Below are 27,816 nucleotides of genomic sequence, written 5' to 3'. Positions count from 1 at the left end.
TGTCTTTCCTAAATTATCTTCCCATAAAACTTATCTTCACCATTATCTAAAGTGATATCTTTCCATTTTAAATTCTCTTATTTGGTGATATTTTCTCCAACAAATCATTGGTGACTTTTAATCCCTTAACCACTCAATTCCCCACCCCTCACCTCCAGTTACTATCTCCTCTTTTCCTTAGCTTGACCTTGTTGAACTGATTCAGTTCTATGATGTCCTTCTCTCTTGAATATTAAACCCTCTTATGGTTTCACTAATTGCATCCTGCCAAGCCTTAGTGTTGGATCATTCCTACCATTCTCTCTGCCTTTATTCCATTATATATGTTGCTGTACAAAGATGGAGAAAATCATGTCCTTTTTCTGACAGGGTACGCTGCAAATTTACATTATACAAATTCAACTAAGTCCTTACTGCTGCTACACAATCCTATCCCTTCTTTACTCATTTTCACAATAGTTCTTCCAAACCTTTTCATTTCTCTTTAAACCTTTCATGGGTCCTTTTCCTCTCACCCTCTTAGCTGCAAAAGACTCATATTTTACAGGAAAAAAAAAATTGAAGCCATTCTCTAAGAGCTTCCTCTTCCCTCTTTCTCATCTTCTCTTAGTGCTTTATGCCATTATCTTCTCCTTTATCCTTGTCTTCAATTGATGAAGTGGTTCTTCTCTTTACCAAGGCTAACCCCTCTACTCTCAAGAGACTATATCTCATCTTATATTCTCCAGCAGCTTCTCCCTCTGTCAATCCCATTATGTCACCTTTTTTCAGCCTCTCCTTATCTGCTGGTTCTCTGCCCCAGAACATTGCATTCTGTATCTCTTCTGCTGTTTCTGACTAACTCTTTGAAAAGCCATAAAAAAATAAAAACCCTCCACTCTCTTCTTTCACACATTTTACAATCTGGGTTTCCAGCCTCATCATCCCACTGAAAATGCTTTCTTTAAAGTTACCAGTGATTTTTTCTTGGTAAATCCAGGATACTTTTCTCAATCTTCATTCTCCTTGACTTCTCTGCAGCTTTTGACACAGTTGATCATTCTTTCCTCCTTGGTAATCTCTTCTCCCAAGGTTTTTAAGACCCACTTTTTCCTGGTTTTCCTACCTACCTGACTGCTTTTTTTCTGCATCCTCTGTCCCAAGCCCTCTTCTTTTCCTTCTCAATACTACTTTCACTTGGTCTCATAAGCTGCAAAGGGTTTAATTACCATCTTTATGCTAACAGTTCTCAAATTTGCCTATCTTGCCCTAACCTTGATTCTCATATCTTTAACTTTCTTTCAGACCTCTTGAACAGGATGTCAAATAAATAGGTTCAAAACAACTTTCCCTGAAACTTCACACCTACCTTCACCATCTTTTCAGTCTCTTAGATTCATAGGCTAGGAGTCATCTTGAATTTTTTACTCTCTCATCCCCCATATCCAAGCTCTTGCTAAAATGCATAGATTTTGGTCTTTTCAGCATCTCTCCTGTTCTCTTGACATTGCCATCACCCTCGTGCAGATTCTCGTTACCTCATTCTTGGACCATTGCAATAGCTTGCTAGTGGGTCTCCCTGGCTTATCATTTCCCACTCTGGTTGATCTACCATTTAGTCATTAAAGTGATTTTCCCAAAATATAGGCCAGACCATTTCATTCATCTACTTAATAAACTTCAGGGTCTTCCTATTGCCTCTATAATCAGGTACAAAATTCTTCCCTCCTATCTTTCTAGTCATCACAGACCTTTTCCTCTCTAACATGTATTCTTAGGTCTAGTGACTGACTTTGCTGCAAGACACTGCTCAGCTCTAGGCATTTTTTTTTTGGCTTACTTAGAATGTTCTCCTTTTTTACATTTCCCTGGTTTTCTTTTCAAACTAAAATCTCAACTTTACAGGAAGTCTTTCCCAAGCCCTCTACTTATAGATCCTTCTCTCAATTTACTTTATATTTATCCTATATATAACTTTTTTGTACATATGAAATTAATTTCATGATTTTGTATTTTTTGTGACCTTAATTTATTTATACTGTGGCTACCATAACTCATTTCTATATATTTAACTCACTTAACTGTGGCTCATAACTCATTTTATATTAGGTATTCCTGGCATATAATGTGATACTATTTATTCTATAGTCTTTTTTTATTTTAATAAGCATTTATTTTCTCTTGCTCCCATTCCTTCCTTTCCCCCATCATTATCAATTCAAAAACAAACAAACAAACAAACAAAAACAACCTTGTAACAAATTCCCATATTGGTCATGTCCAAAATATATATCTTATTTCACCTTTTAAATCGGCTCTGAGAGGGAGTAGGCAGCATGCTTCATCTTTTGTACTCTGGAACTACAATTTGTCACTTGACTGATCAGAGTTCTAAAGTCTTTCTGAGTTGTTTTTCTTTATAATGTGTTTATTTTGATATTGTTTTCCTGTTTATTTCACTTTGCTTCAGTTCACAGGAATCTTCCCAGTTCCCACTGAAATTGTCTGTTTTGTCCATTTTTTTGCAATAATATGCTATTACATTTATATACCATAATTTGTGTAGCCATTTCCATAAGAATTTGTAATGGAGGCTTAATTAATCTTATTTAAATGATTGACTTAAACATCATTCTTGATATTTCTGTTTTTCCTACCTAGACATAAAATAGATCTGTTCTTTCCCTTCCTCTCCTTCCTTTTCTTAAAAATCAATGTGAAAGAAACTTGGGCATTTGGGGAGAAATTTCAAATAGATTCTCAATCAATCACTTGAAGAGGAACCATGGGATTTGGGCTTGATTAAAAACATAATTTGCAGCCAGATCTCATTGATTTTCAAGCATAAGCCCACAAATAACAGAGACTTTAACCAATTTCTCTATATGAATTTATTTTACCATAAAAATTTCTTTGATGACTTTAGATTGTGTTCGCTAGCATAGGGGGAAAAGTGGTGGACCTAAAGTTAAGAGCATCTAGATGTTAGTTACTTAGGCACTCCTGAAGTCTGCTATTTTCTTAACTTTAGACTTGATGGATTTTTATCTTTTCTTTTTATCTTTCTTAGTGATAATATCACACAAAATTTTGAAATTCTATCCCTATTACTTCAGACTCTTCAGAGATATAATTTGGCTTGTTTTTAAGCCTAGATAGCTTTAGAAAAGGGGATAAATCAAATGCTGTTATACACAGTCAATTTTAAAAGAGAGAAAAAGATAGCATTGCCTCCGAAATCCTTCTAGATTACTTGTTTTAAATTCTGGTTGTAGACATATTCAGCATGATTTTATATCATAAATCATATAAATCATAAAATCATGATTTCATCTAATGGTCTGAGATCAGAAATAAAGCCTATACTTAAGTGATCAGTAATTTGATTCATAATTCTGACAATTAATTGAACTCTGTTAAATATCTTATTCATCAGTAGTATGAAAAATATTCACAATTTATAATGCAAAGGTAATTTTTAAACTAATATTTGGAAGAAGAGCCCAGATAATCCACCAATTTTAAACAAATTTTTTTGTTTGGAATTTTTGAATATATATTAATTTTCTTCCAATAAAACCAATGAGGTGTTATTTTTGCCTCATTTAAACCTATCTTAGTTTTAGACCCTCAAAGTAATAAATTTATTTTACCACATAAATGTCTTTGGAATCCTTTTGTGCATAATTAAAGATTATCGACAGTAATAGCAATGGAAATAGCATCCAATCTATTACAGTCTTTATGACCATTGGGAAGTTATTTAATCTTTCTGAGTCTTAGTTTTCATACTTATAAAATGAGGAAAATAGTAATATTTTAAGGCCTTTTTCTTAAAGTTGTAAGGATTAAATAAGATGATTCCAAAGTTGCTGACTCCCTTCTATACTTATATATTTGAGAAATAAGTCCTTTATCAGAGAAACTTACTGTAAATTTTTTTTATATTATTTCATTGTCTAGAGTACATTTAACAAACAAGTTTCCAGATTGTGTTTTTTAATTTGGTCTATTTTTGCTTTTCCATTATCTGAAATCATGATTGCTACACTTGCTTTTTTTTTTTTTTTTTTTTTTTAAAGTTCAACTGAAACATATTAAATTCTACTTCAGTCCTTTATTTTAACTCTGTGTTTTTCTGTTTAAAGTGTGTTTCTTGTAAATAACATATTGTTGGATTCTGGTTTGTAATCCAGTTTGCTATCTGCTTCTGTTTTATGGATGAGCTCATGCCATTCACATTCATAGTTATAGTTAATGTGTTTTCCCCTCTATCTCCTTTTCTTTTCTTTTCTCTCTTTTAATCCTGTATCTCAAGTCTATTTCGCTTCTAACTCTACCTCCCCTTAGTCTTCCCTCTCTTTTGTCATCTACCCACTTTACTCTCCCTTTCCTCTTATCTGCTTCTCCTATTTCTGTATTGTTGAAATTATATTTCTATAAATAATTGTGTATATATTGTTCTCAATTTTTGAATCAGTTCTCAAGAATAAGATTCAAGCATTACCCACCACCCTTACCCCCATTTCTTCCTTCCATTATAAAAACTTCTACATTTGTGTGCCTCTTTTAGGTGATAAATTTTCTCCATTCTATTTCTTTCTTCTTCCAGTGCATCCCTTTTTCTTATTCCACTTTTTTTGGAAGAGCATTCCAACATAATCTACTCACATCCATTCCATCTATCTTTGTAAAGTCCTTTTAGCTAGCCTAATAATGGTAAAATTTTCAGGAGTATCATCTTTTCACAAAGGAATATAAACAAGTTAACTTTATTGAGATCCTTATGGTTATTTTTTCCTGGTTACCTTTTTATGCTTCTCTTGAGTCTTATATTTAAAAACCAGGTTTTCTTTTTAGCTCTGATATTTTCATCAGGAATGCTTGAAAGTCCTCTATTTTATTAAATAACTATTTTATTTTATTTTATTTTTTTGGCCAGGTAGTTATTCTTGGTTGTAATCCTCTTTTGATCTCCAGAATATCATACTCCAATCCCTCTGCTCCTTAAATGTAGAAGCCAACTTGGTTTTTTATTAGCTGTGAAATACAGAGCAAGTCACTTGTCCTCCCTGGGTATATTTTTAAGTAACTATAGCATGAAGGAGTTGGATTAGATGATCTGTAATGTTTCATATAGTTCTAAATCCTATAAAATCTAGTCCTTTCTACCTCGGAAGTATCATAATTCTATTTTCTACGCATTCTGTTATCAATGCCTACTTACATGTTTTTATGTTCCTTTCACTTGTAGAAGTTCATTGAGTTTGAAGATGCTTTGGAACAAGAAAAGAAAGATCTACAAATCCAGGTTGAACACTATGAGTTCCAGACTCGACAGCTAGAGCTAAAAGCCAAAAACTATGCAGATCAAAGTAAGTAACCATGCTGAGCATTGTGGAGCATTTCTACATATAGAAAAATGAGACAGTTCCTACTGTCAAGGAGCTCACTTTGTAATAAAAACAACACATAAAAGGGAGGAGGGGGTTAAAGCTGTAGTGTATATATAAAAAGGCCCATTTCTTCTTAGGGTATAATGGGCAGAATGGATAGAAAAGCTCAGGTAGGATAGAATGGTGATCTCTAGGGCATATGCATGGTTGTAAATTATAAAGCAGTATATAAACCCAAACAGTTGTCATTATAACCATTTTGAATTCCTTAAGGAAAAGGTCAAACTATTATTGTACTCCATATTTTTTTGTTTCTGTTTTTTAAGTAACTAAAGTCAAATGAAATAAAAATCTCTACTCCCTGAGTCAGAGGTGTCAAACTCAGACTGCCAAAGCAGATTAAAATATAATTGGAAAATATTTAACAAAATAAATAAAAATATAATACAACATAGATAATATTTATTTGGGGTTTTCTGAGCCAGTATGTAACCTGCAGGGATCCCTTTCTATTTGAATTCCATCCCTGTCCATCTCTTTTATTTGTTTATAAGAAGGAATCTGCTAAGGAGCTTAGACTGGTGTATTAACTTCTCTGCTAGTTGTTGAATTAAAACTAAGACTGAAATACCCATAGCCAAAGTCCTATAAATAGGATCATCCCTTTAGAGAAAGTTAACCGCCTTCTTCAGACTACTTTTTATTAGAACCCTCTGCTAAATACTGAGGGCTTTCTCAAGAACTCCTTACAAGACAATTTATGTGCTTAAGAATTATTTATGATACTTCCAATCTGTGAAAGGGCTTTATTACATAGACCTTTCCATTTCCCGTTAGGCCTAAACACTCATACCTGGCATCAGTAGCCTTGGCTCTAGGTACCAGCTTTGGAGAGTTATCAAAAGGGAAGAATGGAACAAGTAATAAACAAATTATGTAACTGACAAACAATGGTTATGTTATCTAGTTTCTCGACTGGAGGAGCGTGAGTCAGAGATGAAGAAGGAATATAATGCCCTGCACCAGAGACACACAGAGGTATGTGCCTCAGCTTGTTCTGTTCCCAACCCATGATCTAAATACTTAAAAATCAGTGGTGAATTAAGAGATTAAAATCTTCTAAATGAAATGATCTCCTTTTGTCCATTCCAATCTGCTATGATCTTAATTGCAATTGAATCCTTTCCAGGGTTTACCTGAATATCAATTATTGTTGGCCTTAAAAGTTTGTGTACTATAGTTCTGAATTATACTTTTACTCTGTTTTCATTGCGTTCCCTCCAGAAGCACCATAGACCACACAGTGCTCAGAAATTCAGTTTAGAGGTAGAAATGATAGAGAGACAGGTAACTTTACTGAGGTAAGGTTTTTACTTATGAGTATTTATTTTTTCACAGATGATCCAGACCTATGTAGAACACATTGAACGATCCAAGATGCAACAGGTTGGGGGAAATAGCCAAACAGAGGGCAGTCTACCTGGGAGAAGGTATGATGAGAAGACTGAATATTAGTATAATCTCATCTTTTCTCACAGTAGTTAATGTAAAGATTTATGAGAATCAGAGAACTGTTTTAAAAGTTCTAATGTTCTTCCAAATCAAGGAGAATAGGATCTACTTAGATCATGTGGATATGGATAGAGAACAAAAATGGATGTAGAGCTTTCTGAGACACCCAAGAAATATTGTGTACAGATTTTATTTCTGGGGCAGCTAAGTGGCGCAGTGGATAGAGCACCAGCCCTGAATTCAGGAGGACCTGAGTTCAAATGTGGTTTTAGACACTTAACACTTCCTAGCTGTGTGACCCTGGGCAAGTCACTTAATCCGAGCCTCAGGAAAAAAAAAAAAAAAAAGATTTGATTTCTTTGCTTTTTCATGTTAGAAATACTTTCCATTTGGGTATGGAGGACTAGGGAAAAGTTAACATATGAAGAAATAAGACTTGTTGCCACCATTATGAATATTAAATTGAAATGCTTGTAAAACTATAAATGGTCAATAATGACACTTTGATTTCAAAGTAGTTTCATATTTCATAGTCCAAGTTTAAGACTCCTTAGCCTATAGGTGCTGACATTGCTTGGGTAGAAGCCTAGCCTGAGGTTTGACTTCATCTTCTTTGTTTTACCAGTCTTAGTGAAACTAGAAAATTGACCCCCAAGTAAAAAATTATTCATAGACTACATTCAGGTATTTGCTAACTAAGGGAGTGGGCCTGTGGAAGACCAAATGAAACTTTTAAGAATTTCTTCCTATAGAGATTTTCTGGGTTTGACTGCCCATAGAACATTTACCCTAAGCTTTAAATAGAAGCCTCTTTTGATTTAGATTGTAGTTCTGTGTTTCATATAGATATAACCTTTGTGTTACACTAAATAGTTGAGAACAGAATACTTAGATGACTCTGCCTCACTTTTTTTTCTTTTTTTTCTTATACTTTTTTTTAAATTTTCAAAACATATGCAAGGATAATTTTTCAATAATGACTCTTGAAAATCCTTGTCTTCCAATTTCCCCTTTCCCTACCCTGATTCCCTTTTCTTAGATGGCAAGTAATCCAATATATGTTAAACATAGTAAAAATATATGCGAAATCCAATATATCTGTCTCACTTTGTATAACTGAAATTAGGGTCTTCTCAATTATTTTATTTTATTTTTTCTTCTCAATTATTTTTAAATTAATATTCTTTTTTTATTTAGATATTTTATTGATGTGGGGGGGGGTTTCGGGGGAGGGAGTTGCCTCATTAACACTTCCCAGAGGGGCAGCTAGGTGGCGCAGTGGATAGAGCACCAGCCTTGAATTCAGGAGGATCTGAGTTCAAATGTGGTCTCACACTTAACACTTCCTAGCTGTGTGACCCTGGGCAAGTCACTTAGCCCCGGGGGGGGGGGGGGGGGGGGACACTTCCCAGAGATTCTCCTTCAACCCAGTAAAACTCTCCCTTCTAACAATAAGTATAGATAAACAAGAAAAATCAACACACTATCCAGATCATAGGAATTAGAATTCAGAAAGAACAACTTTCATTTTATAAAAGTGAGGCTTGCTTCTGAATCCAATTCTTCCTGTGCAACAAGAAATTTGGTTCTGCACACATATATTGTATTTAGGATATACTATAACACATTTAACATGTATGGGACTGCCTGCCATCTAGAGGAGGGGGTGGAGGGAAGGAGGGAAAATTCGGAATAGATGTGAATGCAAGGGATAATGCTATAAAAAATTACCCATGCATATATACTGTCAAAAAAAAAAGTTGTAATTATAAAATTAATAAAAAATATAAAATAATAAATAAAAATAAAATTTAAAAAAAAATAAATAAAAGTAAGGGTTGGAAAAGGTAAATAAATGATTTGCCCAAGGCTTACAGATGGTATGTAGCAGAGCTGATATAAATAAATAGCTAATGTTTAAGAAATATCTGCAGGAAAATTCATTATTGCTGTTTATATTTAATTATAAGTTTACTCTGCAGAGAATAAGTATGTACAACCATTCTTTTATGCTTTTAATTAGTGTAACAGAGCAGAGGACTTTTTGTTACTCGATTATACTAGGTCTAACTAAACAAACTGAGGGAAAATATGTGTTTCATATTAGATATCTGATTGTTCAATTTTTGTTTGTAATAAAATTATACAGTTAATAATCCAGTTAATTGCATTTTAGTTCTAAACAGAAGTAAAAGTCTTCATGTAAATTTTGTGTAGAAAAGCTGAACAGGAACAGTCCAAAATGAGGCTGGTGGAGTTTTATTGCCTTTAATATTTTTTGAGTATGTGTTCGGCTTTTGGCCAGCTTCCTGGCTATGACATTCCATCTCCATCAAACATGTTCTTTCCCTGCCAGTGCTCCCAGGAGGGAAAAAGACCTTGGAGACCCAAAAAAAAAAAAAAAAAAAGAGAGAGAGAGAGAGAGAGAGCCAAGTGTTGCCTGAAGCAGATTTTTCCTAATTTAGCTCAAAAGTCAAGCAGGGTTGATCTACAACCTCAGGCACTACAGGCAGAGCTATATGATATTCAAGTATTTTGAGTTAGTCTCTGCTCCTATCAAAATGTCCAGTAATAATTTGTAATGGGAAAAATCAAAATCACAAAATCATAGATTTAAAACTAGAAAGGGCCACAGATGCCATTGAATCCAGCCTCCTCTTTCCCAAGGTTACATAGATAATTCATAGAAAAAGTGGTATTTTACTTCCAAATCCATTGATTTTTTTTTTTCCAATTTTCTATGTTGCCTCTCAATCAGAATCGTCTTGGACAAAAACCCATTCTCTAAAATGTCACTCATCAATTTCTGTGAAGCTTCAGTCTCTTGATTCATTCCTCTCTGAGCCAAAGTGATATTTATTTACTGCAGGATAAGGCTTGTGAGGTTGTCCTTAAACCTTGCAGCTGTAGAGATATACAGAAATTGAAATCAGGTCATATAGGCTAACAGAAGTTAAAGATAATGGAAACCTAAACAGTGCCAGTTGTTTTTATTCTAAACTGCAAGCTTTCTGTTTCCAGAGGAAAGCTGGTTTGTTACTTGTCAAACAGCCAATTCAGAAGATACAGTGGAAAAAATGATTAGTGAGACATTGGTGGGGTTTAGATTCAAGGTGATTGAAATTAGGGGACCATAAGTGGTGGGAGAATGTTGTTTGACAGTTAGGGGTTTAGATTCACTAGTATAGGAAGGATATGACAGAGTATAAGGAGAAATATTAATCATTGAGGAATGAATGTAGGCAAATTATCATTATCCATAAGGATTCAACCTGAGATAAACTTTTACCAGGACATCAGATAGTTGAGTATAACTGAAAAACAATTCAGATAGACCAAGTCAGCTGCTGTGGAATTGTTAGAGTCTCAAGAAAGTGCTTGTGGCATGATGGAATGTATGCTTAGGGAGGCTGGAAAACCCCACTCCTTCCTCAGCAAATGGAGGCAAAGCAACTGCTGTGGAGTTTTAGGAGACCAAAAAAGTGTCAGAAGGATACTGGCAGTTGTCGGGACCAAGAAATGCTTCTTGATAAAAGGCAGCAATGGGGCTGTTTATTGAAGGAAAAGTAAAATTTTCTGAAGTGGAAGAGAGAAAAATGTGCATTTCAGATGTGATGGTTATCCATTGCAAAAGCACAGAGAAGGGAGATGGATATTGTATATGAGTGTCATATATAGTTTGGCTGGATCACAAGTAATGTCAAATGAAGCTGCAAAGAGATGATGATGATATATATACATATATAGATAGATAGATAATCTATATGTTATTTTAAAAGCTAAACAGAAGTGGCTTTAACAGCAGCAGTACTTTTGAACCTCTCAGCTCAGAGATTTAAGGAGGTCTGACAGATGGTTAAGAAGAGATTACAAGGGACATTTTGCTAACAACTGGGTATACCTATCACTAATTGGCAGTCCTATTGCCCAAACACAGTTCGAGGTGGAGAGGAATGTTTGTAGTCAATCACAAGGGAACAGGGGCCCTGGTTGCATTCCCAAGGGAGAAAGGAGTATTAGTACTTGTGACTGCAAGTGAGCAAGGGCCATTTCCAGGTAAAGACCAGAACACAGACTAGGAGAACAGTGACATGCTTCTCCCAGGATCCCATCTTGGAAGTACCAAAAATTTGCAGATCCTCAGAACTCCTTTGAAAACATCACCATGAAAAAACCTGAAGCTTGGCACAATTTCTTCCCAACCCTAGATGAGAAGAGCCCAATTTTAACATTAAGTTTGAAGTCAGAAAATAGGCTGGCAAAATGAACAACAAGCAACAAAAAGAACTTGACCATAAAAGCTACTGTAGTGGCAGGAAAAACCAAGACACAAATCAAGAAAACAACAATATTGAGGGCAGCTAGGTGGCGCAGTGGATAGAGCACCATCCTCAAGTCAGGAGGACCTTAGTTCAAATTTGACCTCAGACACTTAACACTTCCCAGCTGTATGACCCTGGGCAAGTAACTTAACCCCAATTGCATCAGCAAAAAGAGAAAACGAAAGAAAACAACAATATGAAATTGGCTATAAACAAAGCCTCAAAGAAAACTGTTTGTTCAGACCCATCACCAGTGAGAATTCCTACAAGAGTCAAGGAAAGCAATGAGTTCTAGAGGAAAAAATTGGGTACAACACTGAGAGTGATGCAAGAAAATTATTTTAAAAAAAGGATTAATAGCTTGGCAAAAGAGGCATAAAAAATACTGAAGAAAATATCACCCTAATAAAACAGAATTGGCCAAATGGCAAAAGAGGTACAAAAATCCACTGGAGAAAACAACTCCTTAAAAAGCAGAATCATTTAAAGGCCTCATTTCTAAATATATAAAGAATTGACTCTAATTTATAACAAATTAAGTCATTCTCCAATTGATAAATGGTTAAAGGATATGAACAATTTTCAGATGTGAAATTGAAACCATTTCTACTCATATGAAAAGATGTTCCAAATCATTATTCATCAGAGAAATGCAAATTAAGAGAACTCTAAGATACTACTACAAACCTGTCAGATTGGTTAAGATGACAGGAAAAGATAATGATGAATGTTGGAGGGGATGTGGGAAAACTGGGACACTGATGCATTGTTGGTGGAATTGTGAATGGATCCAACCACTCTGGAGAACAATTTGGAACTATACTCAAAAAGTTATCAAACTGCATACTCTTTGATCCAGCAGTGCTACTACTGGGTTTATATCCCAAAGAGATCTTAAAGAAGGGAAAGGGGCCCACATTTGCAGAAATGTTTGTGGCAGACCTTTTTTGTAGTGGCTAGAAACTGGAAATTGAATGGATGCCCATAATTTTGAGAATGGCTGAGTAAATTGTGGTATATGAATGTTACAGAATATTATTATTCTGTAAGAAATGACCAGCAGGATGAATACAGAGAGGCTTGGAGAGAGTTATATTAACTGATTCTAAGTGAAATGAGCAGAACCAGGAGATGATTATACACTTCAGTAACAATACAATATGAGGATCAATTTTGATGGAAGTGGCTATCTTCGGCAATGAGAGGATGCAAATCAGTTCCAATTGATCAGTGATGAACAGAACCAGCAAAAGAACACTGGGAAATATGAGTATGGACCACAATATAGCATTTGCACTCTTTGCTTGCATTTTTGTTTTTCTTTCCAGGTTATTTTTACCTTCTTTCTAAATCTGATTTTTCTTTTGCAACAAGATAACTGTATAAAGATATATACATATATTGTATTTAACATGTATAGGACTGCCTGTCATCTAGGGGAAGGGGTGGAGGGGAAAAGTTGGAACAAAAGTTTTTGTAAGGGTCTGCGTTGAAAAATTACCCCTGCACATGTTTTGCCAATAAAAAGCTATAATAATATATATTTTTAAAATAAACAGAATCATCCAAATGGAAAAGAAATTATAAAAATTAGCTGAAGAAAAGAATTCCTTAAAAAACAGAATTGGTCAAAAAAGAAGTAAAAAAAGGCTCACCTTAAAAATGAGAATTCAACAAGTGGAAGCTAATAACCCTAGAGAATTCAAGAAATTATGACAAAATAAAAAAGAGTAATCTGGAAAATACATCCAAGAGAAAGAATTTAAGAATTATTAGACAACCTGAAAGCCACAATTTAAAAAAAAAAAAAAAAAAAGCCTAGACATCACTTCTTTTCATTTAAAAAAAATTTTTTTTAAATATTTTTCAACAATCATCCTTGCAAAACCTTGTGTTTCAGTTTTTTCTCCTTCCCTTTTTCCCACAGCTGTTCCCAAGAAAACAAGTAATCCATTATCAGTTAAACATGTGCATTTCTTAACATATTTCCACATTTATCATGCCACATAAGAAAAATTAGATCAAAAAAGAAAAAATAAGAAATATTTTTAAAAGTAAGCAAACAACAACAAAAGAGGTGAAAATATTATATTGTGAATCCCCATAATCATTTCTCTAGATGTTCTCTCCATCACAAGTTTATTGGTATTGTCCTGAATCACCTCACTGTTGAGAAGAGCCACATCCACCAGAGTTGATCATCACATAATCTTGTTGCCGTGTATAATGATCTCCTGGTTCTGCTCATTTTACTCAGCATCAGTTCATAAAAGTCTCTCCAGGCTTCTCTGAAATCATCCTGCTGGTCATTTCTTGCAGAACAATAATATTTCATAACATTCATATACCATAACTTACTCAGCCATTCTCTGATGGGCATCCACTCAGTTTCCAGTTTCTAGCCACTACAAAAAGGGCTGCCACAAACATTTTTGCACATATGGGTCTCTTTCTCTCCTTTAAGATCTCTTTGGGATACAGACTTTATAACAGAGATACTGTTGAATCAAAGGGTGGTACGCAGTTTGATAATCCTTTACTTTTGGCTCCAAATTGTGGAACTGGCATTTTCAAACAAACATCAGTAATACAAATAGAGCACCTTGTAGGAATAATCTCTCTTTCTTTTAACAAGCAAAGAATACCCAAACTGACCAGGGAGGGGAGAATCCAAGTATTTTTTTTTTTAATTATTGGAATTATTTTCAAAACATATTCAAAGATAATTTTTTAATATTGACCCTTTAAAAACCTCATGTTCCAATTTTTTCTTCTCTTCTCCCACTCCCTGCCCTAGATGGCGTGTAATACAATATAGGCATACATATTTATACAATTATCTTGCTGCACAAGAAAAATCAGATCAAAAAAGGAAAAAAATAAAGTAAAATTCAAGCAAACCACAAAAAGAGTGAAAATACTATATTTTAATTCACCTTCAGTTCCCACAGTCCTCTCTCTGGGTAGATGGCTCTCTTCATCACAAGATCACTGGAACTGGCCTAAATCATCTCACTGTTGAAAAGAGCCATATCTATTAGAATTGATCATTGTATAATATTGTTATTGTTTTATTCAATGATCTCCTAGTTTTACTCATTTCACTCAGCATCAGTTCATGTAAATCTCTCTAGGCTCTCTGAAATCATCCTGCTGATTGTTTCTCATAGAACAGTAATATTCTATAACATTCATATACCATAACTTATTCAGCCATTCTCTTAACTGATGGCATCCACTCAGTTTCCAATTCTAAATGTCATATTTCAAGAAATTATCAAGGAAAATTGTCCTGATATATAGATCCAAAGGGTAAAATTGAAATTGAACAAATCTAACAGTTATCTCCTGATAGATATCCCAAAATGATCTCCCAGTAATGTTGCAGCCAAATTCCAGAGCTCCCAGATCAAGGAGAAAATAATGCATGCAACCAGAAAGAAAGCATGAAATCAGTTCAGATATATGGAGCCACAGTCTGTACCACACAAGATTTAGCAGCTTCCTTACTAAAAGAATGAAAGACTTAAAAATATATTTTGGAGGACAAAGAATTTAGAATTACAACCAGTATAATAATAGACCTGGTGGGCAGCTAAGTGGTAAAATAGATAGCTGAGCCTAGAACTCTATGCTTCAGAAGATGAAGACTTATCTTCCTGAGTTCATATCTGGCCTGAGGTACTGCCTAGCTATGTGACCTTGGAAAAATCACTTAAGCTTGTTTGCCTCCCTTTCCAGTCTGTAAAATCAACTGGAGAGCCAAGAAAACTCCAATTGGGTTACAGAGTTGGACACAGCTGAAATGACTGAACAAAGAAAGAACACACTTGCACACAATCTCACTGGAATAGTGATTGAGATAAAATATATATATATCAGTGGTTTTTTTTTTCCTTTTTTGTTGGCAGAGTTTTCAAAATTATGGAAGTAAACACGTTGGAGACAAGTTTACTGCTAGGAATCGAGAAGGTTGTAGCTAAAATAGAAAAAACTTTTCCTCCAAAATCCTCAATGATCTTTTCTATATATCTTCTCTGGCATTTTGTGTCTTGGAAATTTAAGTGTGTAGTCCTATATTCTTGCTTTTAGTTGTTCTACCACCTCTATGGGGGGGGGGTCACATCCTTTGTAGTGATCTACTGATGAAACTGGACATTTTAATAGGATAATACCTTTTTTTAAATTTCATATTTTGCTGTCTGTTACAGAGTTACAGAATAAAAATTCATGTGAATTGTGATAAATCTGTATTTTGTCAGAATATTTATATTTGAAGAATGTTGACTTCCGTTTCCTAGTGTATATTATGTGTGTGTTTGTATATGTTCTAAATTTATGACTATCACTACATATTGTGTGAGCATGTGTTTTGACAAACTGATCATTTACATGAGTACATTTATGTATTTTCACCTGCTTTGAGTATTTATGTGAAAAGAACATATTTGAAAGCTCACTACATATATTGAGAATGTTTACCATGTCAACATTTGTCTTCCTGAATATATCTGTCTTGTCTTAGCATATATCCATTTATGTAGAGGGTTGTTTGGACAAAGTATGGTACTTGGGCTTGCAAACATTGCTGAATAGTTGTTTGTCATTGTGAGCACGTTTAAACATGTTTGCATGCCTTTTGCTCTCTAATGATTGTTTTCTTGTCTTGCTTTCTGTGCCTTGCTGCTATATGTTGGCTGTTGTTTTTTGTCACTTCGCTGCAGTCCTCGCCAGTCATGGAGGAAAAGGTAAAGCCCATAATAGTGTTTATTTACTATAGTTTGGGGGTATGGAGATGAGGGATTATCTTTCATATTGACTATGGCATAGAATTCTGTTAGATAATCCTTCTTGAATATAATGGACCATTACTCTTTGAATAAACTAGATCATGACAGCAGTTTCTTGATCTTTATGGATTTGGAACACAGTAATTTTCACCTTCTAAAACGTTTTATAAAATAGCAGTGTTATTAAGCAGGCCCAAATTATGTTGAACTCTTCATTGCTTTACACCAAGACAGAATTCCTGCTTCCTGCTTTTTCAACAGTTCCGTTGTTTACAGAGTAGAGACTGAACATGAAATAATGGTCCTTAATTTACATACAAAATAAGCCAATAGTTTGTCTTTTTTTTTAAAGTCAGAAATCACTGGTGGCTATTGCTGCTCATGAAATTATTTTTGCCAACAATGTATACTAGACTTTAAACTGATTATACAATTATCCATCCACTGTTGATTGAACTGCAGTCTCTATCGACTTCTCTTGCTGTTTGTTGCCTCTCTCTCAGTGATCCTGCAACTAATAATACTGATGAAATATCATCTTGCAGCCCTGGTGTAGATTATATAGAGAAATCCAAAAAAAAAAAAAAAAAATTAAAAACCAGTCTTGGCTTTCACACTGTTATCACTCAAATGAAAATACCTTGGCTTTCTCTGCTATTTGTAGAACTAAACTTTTATCTCTAACCTCTACTTTTCCATCACCACCTCTAACAGCCTCAGGGTTATCTTTGTTTGCGTTCTTAAAACTTGAAATTTCACTATATTAATTTCACACGAGGTTACTGAAGAAAATATTTGTAATATCTTTGATGAGGGTCCCTGGAGAGGCATTTCATGTACAGGAACTGTGTTTTACACATTCTGCTTAGAACCTAATGGAGAAAGAATCATATGAAATTAAGAGTTGTGCAAGAGAATCTGAGGTAGAACCAACAGGAAATGTCAAGGCCGTCATCTCTGCTTCTTAGATAAAGCTTCTAACATATTGATGGTTGGTTTTATTTATCTACCAGAATAATTCATTGCTTCTCAAAATCTTACAGGTTTGCAGTGGGGCCCAGTTGTCTCAGTGATAACTAAATAGGTCTGCCTGACTTTTGTCAGGAATAGTTTATTTGTTCAGCGAGATCTTTTTATAATAATGCAGTTACACCAGTTTGGGACTTTCCCTTTCTTATTATCTATTTCCTTAATCTTGAAAAATTTGAGAGTGAAGAATATTAATTACTTAAATATAATGAATTAGTATTTATATGAAATGCTTTACATACATTGTCTCATCTGATTCTCACATCACACATATTAGTAGGAACTGTTCTTTTTCCTTTGTTACTTAAAAAGAAACTGAGGCATAGAAATTTTAAATGATTTTCTGCATGTCACTCAGCTAATAAACATTTGAGGTGACATTTGAACCCACCTCTTCCTGATTCCAAATCCAGTAAAAAAAAATCTCCTAAAAAACTTTATGGAATTTCCCATAGAAAATATTACAACATGAATAGAAGAATACACTTGAAAAATCTGCTTGCTGAGAAAACATCTATTCATTCAAAATTATTAAAATTTCAAAAATTTCATTACAATTATTTTGAAAGAACAATGAAATAGGAATTGGGGAGGGGAAAAGTAAAAAACAAAGAGGCCAGTTTGGAGGCTATTACAATGGACCAATAAAATAAGAGATAACCAGCAAGAAGGCATTGCGTTATTTATGGTGGCTAGAGCACTGAACTTGGAGACAGGAAAGACCTGACTTTGAATCCTGTTTCTGAAACAAACTTTCGTTGTATCCCTGGACTGGGATTTAATCTCTGTGGACCTCACCTATAAATGAGAGGATTGTATATGTTGGTTTCTGAGATCCTTTGTAGCTTTAAATCTTATTATCCTGTGATGAAAATAGGAGTGGAAAGAAGGATATGGATGTAGAATTATTATTGAGGTAGTATTGGCAAGGAAAGGGAAATAGGACAATTTCAAGGTTTTAAATTTCAGTGATGAGGAAAATAGTGATACCATCAACTGAAATAGGGAAGTTGGCTGCGTTTGGGGTTGAAAATAAAATTAATTTAATTTTGGACAATTTGAGTTTGAGATGTCATGGTTGTCAGGCAGTTAGAAATTTGAGATTGAAACTCAAAAAATAAAAGTAGAAGTATAAGATTTGGAATGATCATTGAAGCTACTGAAGTAGATAAGAAAATGGAAGAGGAGGGAGAACAGAAAGAGAACAAGGAAAATGTTCCTTGTACTTAAGAAATAAGAACAAAACAGTAAAGATGACCAAGAGGGAGTAACTGAAGAAAGGAAGAGAATTCAGAAAGAGCTATTTAATGTAAAGAAAAAAAGAAAAAGAAAGTTTCAAGAAGGATGGGGTTATTCAACTTGAAATATGATAGAAAAATTAGAGTATATGGAGTATTATAATGTTTGGAAAATTTCAGTAAAATGGAAGGGAACACAAGTTGAATTTCAGGAGTTCATAAAGTTATTACTGAGAAAGTAAAGGCATAACATTAATCTTTTGAGAAAAGTATAGAATCTTTTTAACACTGTAAAGAAAAAAAATCAACTTCAGGTTGCTAAGATAAGAAAGACTTAAACTCGTTTGTTTGTTGTTTGTTTTTTAAAATAATATTTCATTTATCCCCCAATTACTTGTAAAAACAATTTTTAATAAACTTTTTTTTCCCCTTTTTGGCAGTCAGGATTAAATGACTTGCCCAGAGTCACCTAACTAGTAAATGTCAAGTGTCTGATTTGAACTTGGGTACTCCTGACTCCAGGACCAGTGCTCTTTCCACTGTGCCACTTAACTGCCCAAGTTTTTTAACACTCACTGATTTTTTAAATTTTTGAGTTCCAAAACAACCTCTCTTCCCCCTTTCTATGAGACAATAAACAAATTGATAAAAATTACACATGTGCAGTCATGCAAAACATGACTTAAGCATGTTTATAAGTTATGGGGAAATAGGCAATAGATCTAAAGATGAAAGAGAATGCAAATCAGTAGAGCAGAATCCCAAAGGACATGAGGAGAAAGGATTAAGGATATGTTGGAAGAAATAGTATTGGTAAAGAGGAAAGTCCCTTATCCTCTGAGACCAAAGAAAAGGAGAAAATAGTTTAAGGCATAGACTTGAGTACGGGAGATGAGGTCACTTTCTGGGATGAGTCTAGAATTGAAAGATTGAGAATGGAAAAAGGAAAGAGAGGGGAAAGTTTGAAACACCCTTTGAGAGGATTATTAATAGAAGATGAGTAAAAGGATTGCTGTGTACCTATTGGATTCTAGTTGAGATAACGTCATTATAACTTCATAACTCTATCCAGCAAAACTTGATGCCCTTGAAATAGCTACAGAAAACATAGAATAGTGACTGTTACCTAGAGGGAATTAGAATGGGAAGGTCAAAGGAGTGAGCTTATCATAAGTGAAAAGGCAATCATTGAAATGGTTCATCATCTTGTCAGAATTTTGGGGGAAGGGAAAGTGAAGCTATAAGAAATGTGATGGAGTAGAAAAACAGAAAGAGATTAAGGGATCAGAGGAAGTAATATATGGGGAAAGGTAAAAGGACAAAGAATTGTGGTGGTATAGAAAAATTAGAGCAGGCTATATTGAGAGTTCCTTTTTTACCATGAATAAACCACTTTATTCCTTAGGATTCCTAAACTCTTTATTATATTTATCAAAATGAAACTTGACCATCTAGGTAACTAGATGAATTCACAGGTCTCCAGTTAAATTTAAAAACATTTAAGACTTTCATACAGAAGATGCTACTTTTGTTATGTTTTTGACCTCCAGTCAGACCTTTTCAGTAACTGTCAAGAGATTAGAAGGAAATTCACTTCTTTAGTTCATATACACTGAGTTTTTGAAGAAGTAGACTTGACTTTGTGTTGAGTCTCGTGTACAAAATTGTTACTAATTCAGTGCCTAAGTAACACCTAAAGAATTATTGTCTTGGGTATATTTAAGAATCAACATTGTTTTGGGGGAAGCTTCATTTCCCAGGTTGGAGAAATAAGCTGGAGAGATGAGATACTTTTTGTTCCTCCAAAGCCTAGAGCTAGAGCATACACCTAGAGGACCTCATATAGGTCTCTAGCTGCTGTCCTGTGGCTCTGCCCTAATTCACAGGACAGGCTGATAGGTAAGGATGAAAAGGATTGAGGGAGTTCTGTATGTATTTGGCATCATGTCCCATAGAACAGATTATTTCTTTATTATGGTAGTTGCAGAAATCTATCATTTCTGCATACTATACTCCCTGTGCCTTCCCACCCCACTGGAGATATAGTTAAATAAAGTTATCCAGTTTCTAATGTTAATACTTCTTGATCAAGAGGAAGCATAATGAATAGGTGTATAAATAAAAAAGCAATGCTTTTGATGAAATTTGAAAGAAAGAAATGTCACAATAAAAACAATGAGCAGTAGCATTAACATGCTGGGGGTGAGGAGGGTTGTATTATATAGCTAAATAAAATATCAAGGAGACCTGGGTTCAAATTCCATTTTGCAAGAGTCCCTATGTGATTGGGGCAAATGATTTATCCTCTTCCTGCTTCTGTGCCTTCATCTGCAAAATGGAACTAACAATATCATCTGACTTCATAGATTTATAATATGTGAGGTTTAAATGAGATAATGTATATAAAATATTTTGTAATGCTTAAAGTGATAAATAAATGACAGCTATTATTTTATTAACATTTCTTCATTCATCATTTTTAAATGAATTCACTGTTTAGGAGTTTGTAAATAGAAATAACTTTCCCAGATTAGAAGTTTAGAAATAGTGAATAATACTTGAAGTTAGATAAATTTGGCAAAATAAAGACATAAGATTTTGCAAGTCTTTGTAGTCAGTTTCTTACTCCCTAAGTTAACAGAAGAAGAAATTCATATTTCTGAATATGGGAGAAACACATTAATCATTAATTAATTAGTCATAATTAATTTAAGATTTTATGAAGCCTTAAACTTTGTAACAATGTCAGCTGGTATTACTATTAGTTAGGGGCAACAATGTGTACATTTGTGAAAAAGAAAATTTACATTTCATGTAAATTATTCTTTAATGCTTTATAAACCAGCAATCTAACCACCAGCTCATTTTTTTTTCCCTTTTCTCCTCTGTTTCAGCAGGAAGGAGCGCCCTACCTCTCTGAATGTTTTCCCCCTTGCAGATGGAATGGTACGTGGACAGATAGGGGGCAAGATCATCCCCACAGTGGACCACTGGCACCTGAGTGACCTCGGCCAGCTGCAGTCCAACTCCAGCTACAAGGTTTTATACACATGTCGTGGAATAAGGGTCTCCTCTTTCCCACTGTCAGTGGCATCCACATGTTCATAAAGATGGAGACCAAGATGTGTCCATAACCCTTTGCAGCTTCTCCCTTTTTTAGGTTGGATTAGATTCCTGAATTGAACCATAGCAAAAAGGGGAAGGGAAGGACCAGATCTTGAGGATAAGCAAAAGGAGGGAGGATGCCATTCTAATCACTGCTTTCCTCTGATTCTATCCTTTTGATGACTTTTATTTCCTGAAGTTGGCCATATTGTAGCTAGCGTTATGGTATGAATTTTTGGTACCCAGCATGTGTTTGGTATTTAGAATAGGACTGGTCTAAGTTCAACTGCCTCCATCTCCCATTCCCCAAATTAATGTTTCAAATCAGGCTAGTGGTGAAGAGCATGATAAAGTCAATTATATGCTCTGATATAGAGCAGGCCATTGTGTATTCTAATTTGAACTACAGCTGGGAGAGCATTTTATCTTTCTAGCTGATTACAATAGTTGATTTTCTAGTCAGATATGTTGCATGCATCTGGGCTTATTATTATTGGAAAGATGTTGTCTTTTCTTTCGTATTCTATTCTCACAATTCTGCTATACTAACTTCTCATGCTATAACTTAGAATCAGCAGACTAGAAACCCCCAATGTTGACTCCATTTCTGAATGTAGATAAGAATCAATACTTCAGTAAAACCAAACCCTTTATTTTTTCATTATAAAAATGATTAAGTTGTGTTACAGAATAACGCTAGTCATTCATTGATTGCTACTCTTGATCTCTAAGCATTCAAGGATGTTATTTTGCAGCAGGCATTGACTTGTAACAGATGGCACTGAGGCAAGGTTATAGAAATCCTGGTGAAGTCTGTTTCTTAGAAATTATATCTGGGGCATCCTGTAAAAATCAAGAGTTTATAGATTTTCTTGAATCAAGGTGGGAATAGCTTATGATTATCCTTTTATCCTCCTAGTTTTCAGTTTGGTTGTGGAATGTTTCGCACCTTGCAAATTCTTTTGCATTATCTTCTTATTCCTGCCTTATGTTAAGTAGTGAGCATGGCTCTGAGATTATTGTGGGTTTGTTATCACACACACATATATACATATATAAACAGTAATGTATACAACACACTAATGTAACACTGGTATTTAGGCAGAGAGGACAGCAAAATATATAAAGAATTTTGGTATCTTAGGTTCAGTACTAATTGTGTTGTGGATTTGATTGGTCATTTCAGGCTTTTGTTCTTTGTGTACCTCATTATTAGAGTGAGCCTCATGGAAGTGATTCACCTACTAGATAAATGTGTGGTGAACTGAATTGAGTTGGAGATTTGTTGAAGTAGTGGTCATTGAAGTAGCTAGAGAGCTTTAGGGATTGCTTCCCCTTGCAATGGCAAGAAGGATCCACAACATGTCTCTTAGACACTTCTCATTGCTTTTTTGTTCTCTGGCATCTTTGTCCTGAATTTTCACCTGAAATAGTCTTCCATTCATTATTTAAGTAGTGTGAAGTTTGGCTCCACAGATTTGTTTCATTTAATTTTGATTTTTTTTTTCAATGTTACTATGTTTAAGTTTTATTTGTTCTTTTAATTTCATGCATTAGGTTTAATGTTTGTTTTTTTTTTTCTTTTTTAACTCCTTAATGTGTTTTGTTGTTCTTTATGTACTGTATTTTCAGTGTTTTAACCAAACAGTTGTGACTACTCATGGTGAGAAATGACTGCTAAGAATTTTGGTCCTTTGCAATGCATTTTGGAGGCCACTGCTACACACATTGATGTTTAGGAGGTTGAGAGGTTTGACTTTAGGTAAGTGGTGGCCAAGGAGAGTGTCCTTTGGGTAAGTGGTGGCTCTTTAGGATAATAGTGAGATCGAATGGCATCTCGGAGGTTTTTTGTAACAACGAGTCCCCACAGTTTACTAAAATGGTATAAACCATGTTTATCAGGAATCTCCCTTAATTATCTACAATGTAAATTGGTGAGTTATGAAGAAGTTGTGAACAATGTTGCCTTTGGAGATGATGAGGATCAGCTAAGAGAAACCTGACTGAATATGTGTGTTTTCCATCATGTGAATGACTTCTCTCACCCTATTCAGTAGAGTTCCTCATTGTCCTACTTCCTATATTCTTATCTCCCCCCATATGTCAGCAGCTTTAGCAAGAATGGCAGAAGAAATGGGAGGAGAGATGTTTCCATCCCGTTATCAGGAGTAAAACATAGGATGGCCATGAAATATGAGAATAGATAAGGTTGATGTGAAATTTTAGTCATCCAATAATTGTTTTGATACTTGTGAATTATTTTTCTTTCCATTTGGAAGAAAGAGTATTTTTCCATATGGTACTAAAATCACAGAAAGCAAATCTAAAATATTAACCCAAAATTATTTCAAAAGAGTAGGCAAGCATTCAGAATTTTAATTGAGGTCTCCTAAACACAGATCAGAGATACCTGTTAGATAAAGCCTACAAGGGAAATCTTAGAAAGAACATTTGTGTTCTCTCTCATATATACTACTTGACTTAAGCTCTGGTAGTTTTCAGAAAGCTAGAGGAGAATACAGAATTGTTCACTTTTAAAAGAAATTTCACTAAAGATCACTTGAAGCTGAAAGTTTACTTCTAAGCTGGCTTCTAGTCCATTCAGAACTTTTACCCAAGAAATTTCTAGACAAGAGAATTTATTCTGTTTTTAAAAACTTCTAAAGGTAACTACCATCTTTTTATCTCTCCCCCTTTATGAAAACAAAAATTATTTTTAATGTCATCTCATAAATGATATCTCCCTTCTCCCCCAGAAATGACTATAGTCTTAGTTTATGCACATAGGTAAATTATATATTTTACTATCCTGTCCAAGAGACAAGCAACTGCTTTCTTGTAAACTTAAATTGGAATTCTCTTTATAGATTCTCACAATGAAGAATGGAAGTTATGCAGAATCCTAAAAAATTACCATTGAGATAATAAAGTTAGTTACTATAAGAATAAAAACATTGTATCCAGATTGTACTAGTTAACAGATGGGTGATTTTTTAAAAATGCAAATAAGCAAAAATTTGGCTTTTAAGGCTGTATATGATATTAAAGTTTTCCTCTTATCTTCAATTCATTAGGAAGAGAAAGTGACATGTTTTATCTCTCCATACGTATTCAAATAAAATAGCATTTAAAAAATAAAATTCTTAGGATAAATTGCTAATTACAGTTTTTGTAAAAATAGAATTGTACTATATTTAAATCAGTAGTGATTTCTGGTGCCTAATATTTAGATAAGAATGAGATTTTAGAACATAAATATTATTTTTTAGCTTTTTTACTTTATGGAATACTTTCTGCCTTTAGTATAGTAAATTATGACCAAGAGACTAAAGTACACATTTTGAGATTGTGAGATTATATCATAACCCATGATACTGGCTGAAAATGAAGAGTCTTTTCCTATTGGGAAGTTACAGAAGTCTCTGAAGTATTTATACTTACCCTAATGAAAGGAGGTGAAACTTGAACTAGTCTTTATGCAATAACCTAATCATATTCTTCCTGCTTCAGTGGTTACGGTGCCTTGAAAATTTGGTTTCTAGAAAACCCCATTTATTTATTTAGGTCAACCTTTCCCCCCTAATCTCTCAATTTGGTTATTTTTCTCCTATACCATCCTGTACTACAATTTGATTCTGATAACCTGGCTGCAAAGGGTTGCATTGCCATTTTTCATGCAGTGTTCATCTTCATCACATTCTGAATTGTTTGATTGCATTGTAGAATAGTGACATTGAATGCCAAGTCCCAAACCACTGAAATGCAGGTGGCATGCATAACTGAGACTGTTTTGTAATACTTGTATCTTCTCATCTCTGAGAGGCATTAGTCAAGTAAAAGCAGAGACTATTCCTTTTGAACCACCCAAGTGTAGTTAGCCCAAGCAAGATATGTAACAACTTAATAATATATAAAATATAGTCCATCATGATAATAGGACTGAAGACATCTTTATGTTCCTTCCCAAGGAGTGTCTCTTCCTACATCAAGTAAAGTCTTTTTATATCATATTAGACCTCAATCTTTAATTGCTATCCTTGATAATAGAAGAAAAACATGGGAGTTTGGGACTCCGCATGAAGAGAGCTTGGTAGCTCAGCCAGATTCAGGACCCCACTGCTAGCCACCGTGGCTGTTCATTCTGTAGTCTTTAGTTTGTGAGTGAGAGGTCTGATGTTAACTGAGATACCAAAAGGCAGTGACCAAATCATAGAACTGAGGAGTAAGAGAAACACACAGATGTACTTCCTGTCTTCCTCCTCTGTCTTCTCTCCTAGTGTCCACACGATGAAATGTCTGAATCGGGCCAGTCTTCTGCTGCTGCCACACCCAGCACCACCGGCACCAAGTCCAATACTCCAACATCCTCAGTGCCCTCTGCTGCTGTCACCCCCCTGAATGAGAGTCTGCAGCCCTTAGGGGACTATGGCCTCGGAGCAAAGAACAGCAAACGTGCAAGAGAGAAACGCAATAGTCGCAACATGGAAGTCCAGGTCACCCAAGAAATGAGGAATGTCAGCATAGGTACTGTAGCCTCCTGCCTTAGCCATATACAGCCTGACACCTTCTGCCTGAGGACCAAATCTGTTTTCTTTTTAGAAGCCCAACACTGAAGCATTTGTATAGGTTTTGGTTTGTGTAGACTACTTTTATTCAAATAGGCATTTCAATCTCATACAAGTCTACAATCTAACTAATAAGCAAAAAGGAAATTGGGGTATTTTCTACTAAAATTTGACTATAAAAATAATCACACAATTCACTAAAACTCTCAATTAAATCTTTATTGGTTATCCAACAATCTATCATTGAATTATTTTGCATACATTGTAATGCTAACAGGCTTTTTAGTGTACTTTTTTCCATTCTTTGTGAATTCTAATTTCTTTTATTCTTGCCTCTTCCATATACATATTTGTTTAGGTCTTTTCATCCTATTGAACTTGGGAAAAATTATCTTTCCTGACAATCCCTGTCCCAGCAAGTGGTCCAGGACCTTGTTTCTTGAAATTTCTTAGCAATCAGGTAGATAAATATGAATTGAATCACAGATTTTCTTCTTGTTTGTATTAGGGATGGGCAGTAGTGATGAATGGTCTGATGTTCAAGACATCATAGATTCCACACCAGAGCTAGACATGTGCCAGGAACCTCGATTGGAACGCACTGGAAATAGGTAGAGTAACTTCCTTCTAGTTCTCTCACTTTTTACAGTCTTAAGTGGGATGGCTTTTTCCTTATACTTTCTCTGTAAGAAATGCCATGTCCTAATGAATTAAATAGACTAAAAATTGGATACTACTTGATGAATTCAAGTTAAAGCTATTCCTCTCCTATGTCTTAAGTCTTTCTTTGCCTAATGAGATAATTAATTTTCAGACCACTGTGTCTCACTATATGCCTATAATATGAAAGAACAATGTTTGTCATTTAGTGTGTTATAGAAGACATTTAATAAACCCATAATAATTCCATACTAATAGTGCATACTAATCCAACTCTGTGTGTGTGTGTATACACATGCATTTTTTTCTCCTTACAGCCCAACCCAAGGAATTGTCAACAAGGCTTTTGGCATCAACACTGATTCCTTATATCATGAGCTGTCTACAGCAGGTTCTGAAGTCATTGGGGATGTGGATGAAGGTGCAGACCTACTAGGTAAAAGTTGTTCTGTGTGACTGTATAATGCAGTTTTTCATATAAAATAGACCTTTCAACAACCCTATGGTAAGAACATTTTTTTGAAGAGTAGATTTGGAATAAAGGTTTTGTCCAGCAACACCTTTTGTCCACTTCATAATTCCCCTTGATGTTAGTGAAATGCCTGATGAGTAAGAAATTATGGATATATTTGGTGTGCTATGCTTCTTATGAGAAAAGTCTTAGAAAAGACATCCCACAGATATTAGAAGACTTATTTTCATTTCCATGTTGCCATAATTTCTAAAATAGACTGGGAGCATTTCTTTAGAAAATTTCTTGTTTAAAGTTTCTTGCTCAGTACTTCTCTTTCCTCCCTTCTGTACTAAAAAAATAAATATCCTCAAAGTAAGTGTAGAGTTTTTTTGATGTACTTGCTATAGCCATCTACTATTTAAGGCAGATTAACTAGCATTGACTGTAAATGTTATTGTGAGCCACTAGAGCAAAAGATTTATATCATCTGTGATATAATGATCTGTGATTGTAATTATGAGCGGCACATTTCAATGCATCAGTTCATTATTCATTTATTTATTTATTTATTTTTGGTAAGGTAATTGGGATTACATGACTTGCCCAGAGTCATATAGCCAGTTTAGTTCTAAAATGTCTTCCCATTTTTTAATAGCAAGTGCTATATTGTTAACCTTCAGGAATACAGGTTGATGTTCACTTCAGTAATAATGTAGTTTGGTCTCTTTCTACTGACCAGAAGTATTGAAGAAATTGGCTTTTTCCA

At 34.6% G+C, this 27,816-nt stretch overlaps 1 protein-coding gene across 25 annotated transcripts in view; it reads left to right on the top strand.

Annotated features, from left to right (window-relative positions):
* Window positions 1–27,816, top strand: part of MAPK8IP3 (mitogen-activated protein kinase 8 interacting protein 3) — an 89,240-nt gene that overhangs the window by 14,606 nt on the left and 46,818 nt on the right. For 9 of the 25 annotated variants that reach the window (XM_074279599.1, XM_074279592.1, XM_074279598.1 and 6 more), the window contains exons 2-9: window positions 5,234–5,354; window positions 6,343–6,413; window positions 6,774–6,865; window positions 15,934–15,957; window positions 21,161–21,305; window positions 25,649–25,895; window positions 26,445–26,547; window positions 26,914–27,032. In XM_074279599.1, coding sequence (XP_074135700.1) covers window positions 5,234–5,354; window positions 6,343–6,413; window positions 6,774–6,865; window positions 15,934–15,957; window positions 21,161–21,305; window positions 25,649–25,895; window positions 26,445–26,547; window positions 26,914–27,032 — 922 coding nt within the window. Of the gene's footprint in view, window positions 1–5,233; window positions 5,355–6,342; window positions 6,414–6,773; window positions 6,866–15,933; window positions 15,958–21,160; window positions 21,306–23,004; window positions 23,134–25,648; window positions 25,896–26,444; window positions 26,548–26,913; window positions 27,033–27,816 lie in introns of those variants that run through there. The other 16 variants (XM_074279597.1, XM_074279595.1, XM_074279590.1 and 13 more) reach the window with 8 other exon arrangements.

Source organism: Sminthopsis crassicaudata, chromosome 1, assembly GCF_048593235.1.
Source record: "Sminthopsis crassicaudata isolate SCR6 chromosome 1, ASM4859323v1, whole genome shotgun sequence".
NCBI classification, from domain to species: Eukaryota; Metazoa; Chordata; class Mammalia; order Dasyuromorphia; family Dasyuridae; genus Sminthopsis; species Sminthopsis crassicaudata.
Note: the sequence above shows the minus strand (reverse complement) of the source record. Positions and strands in the feature narration are given on the sequence as shown.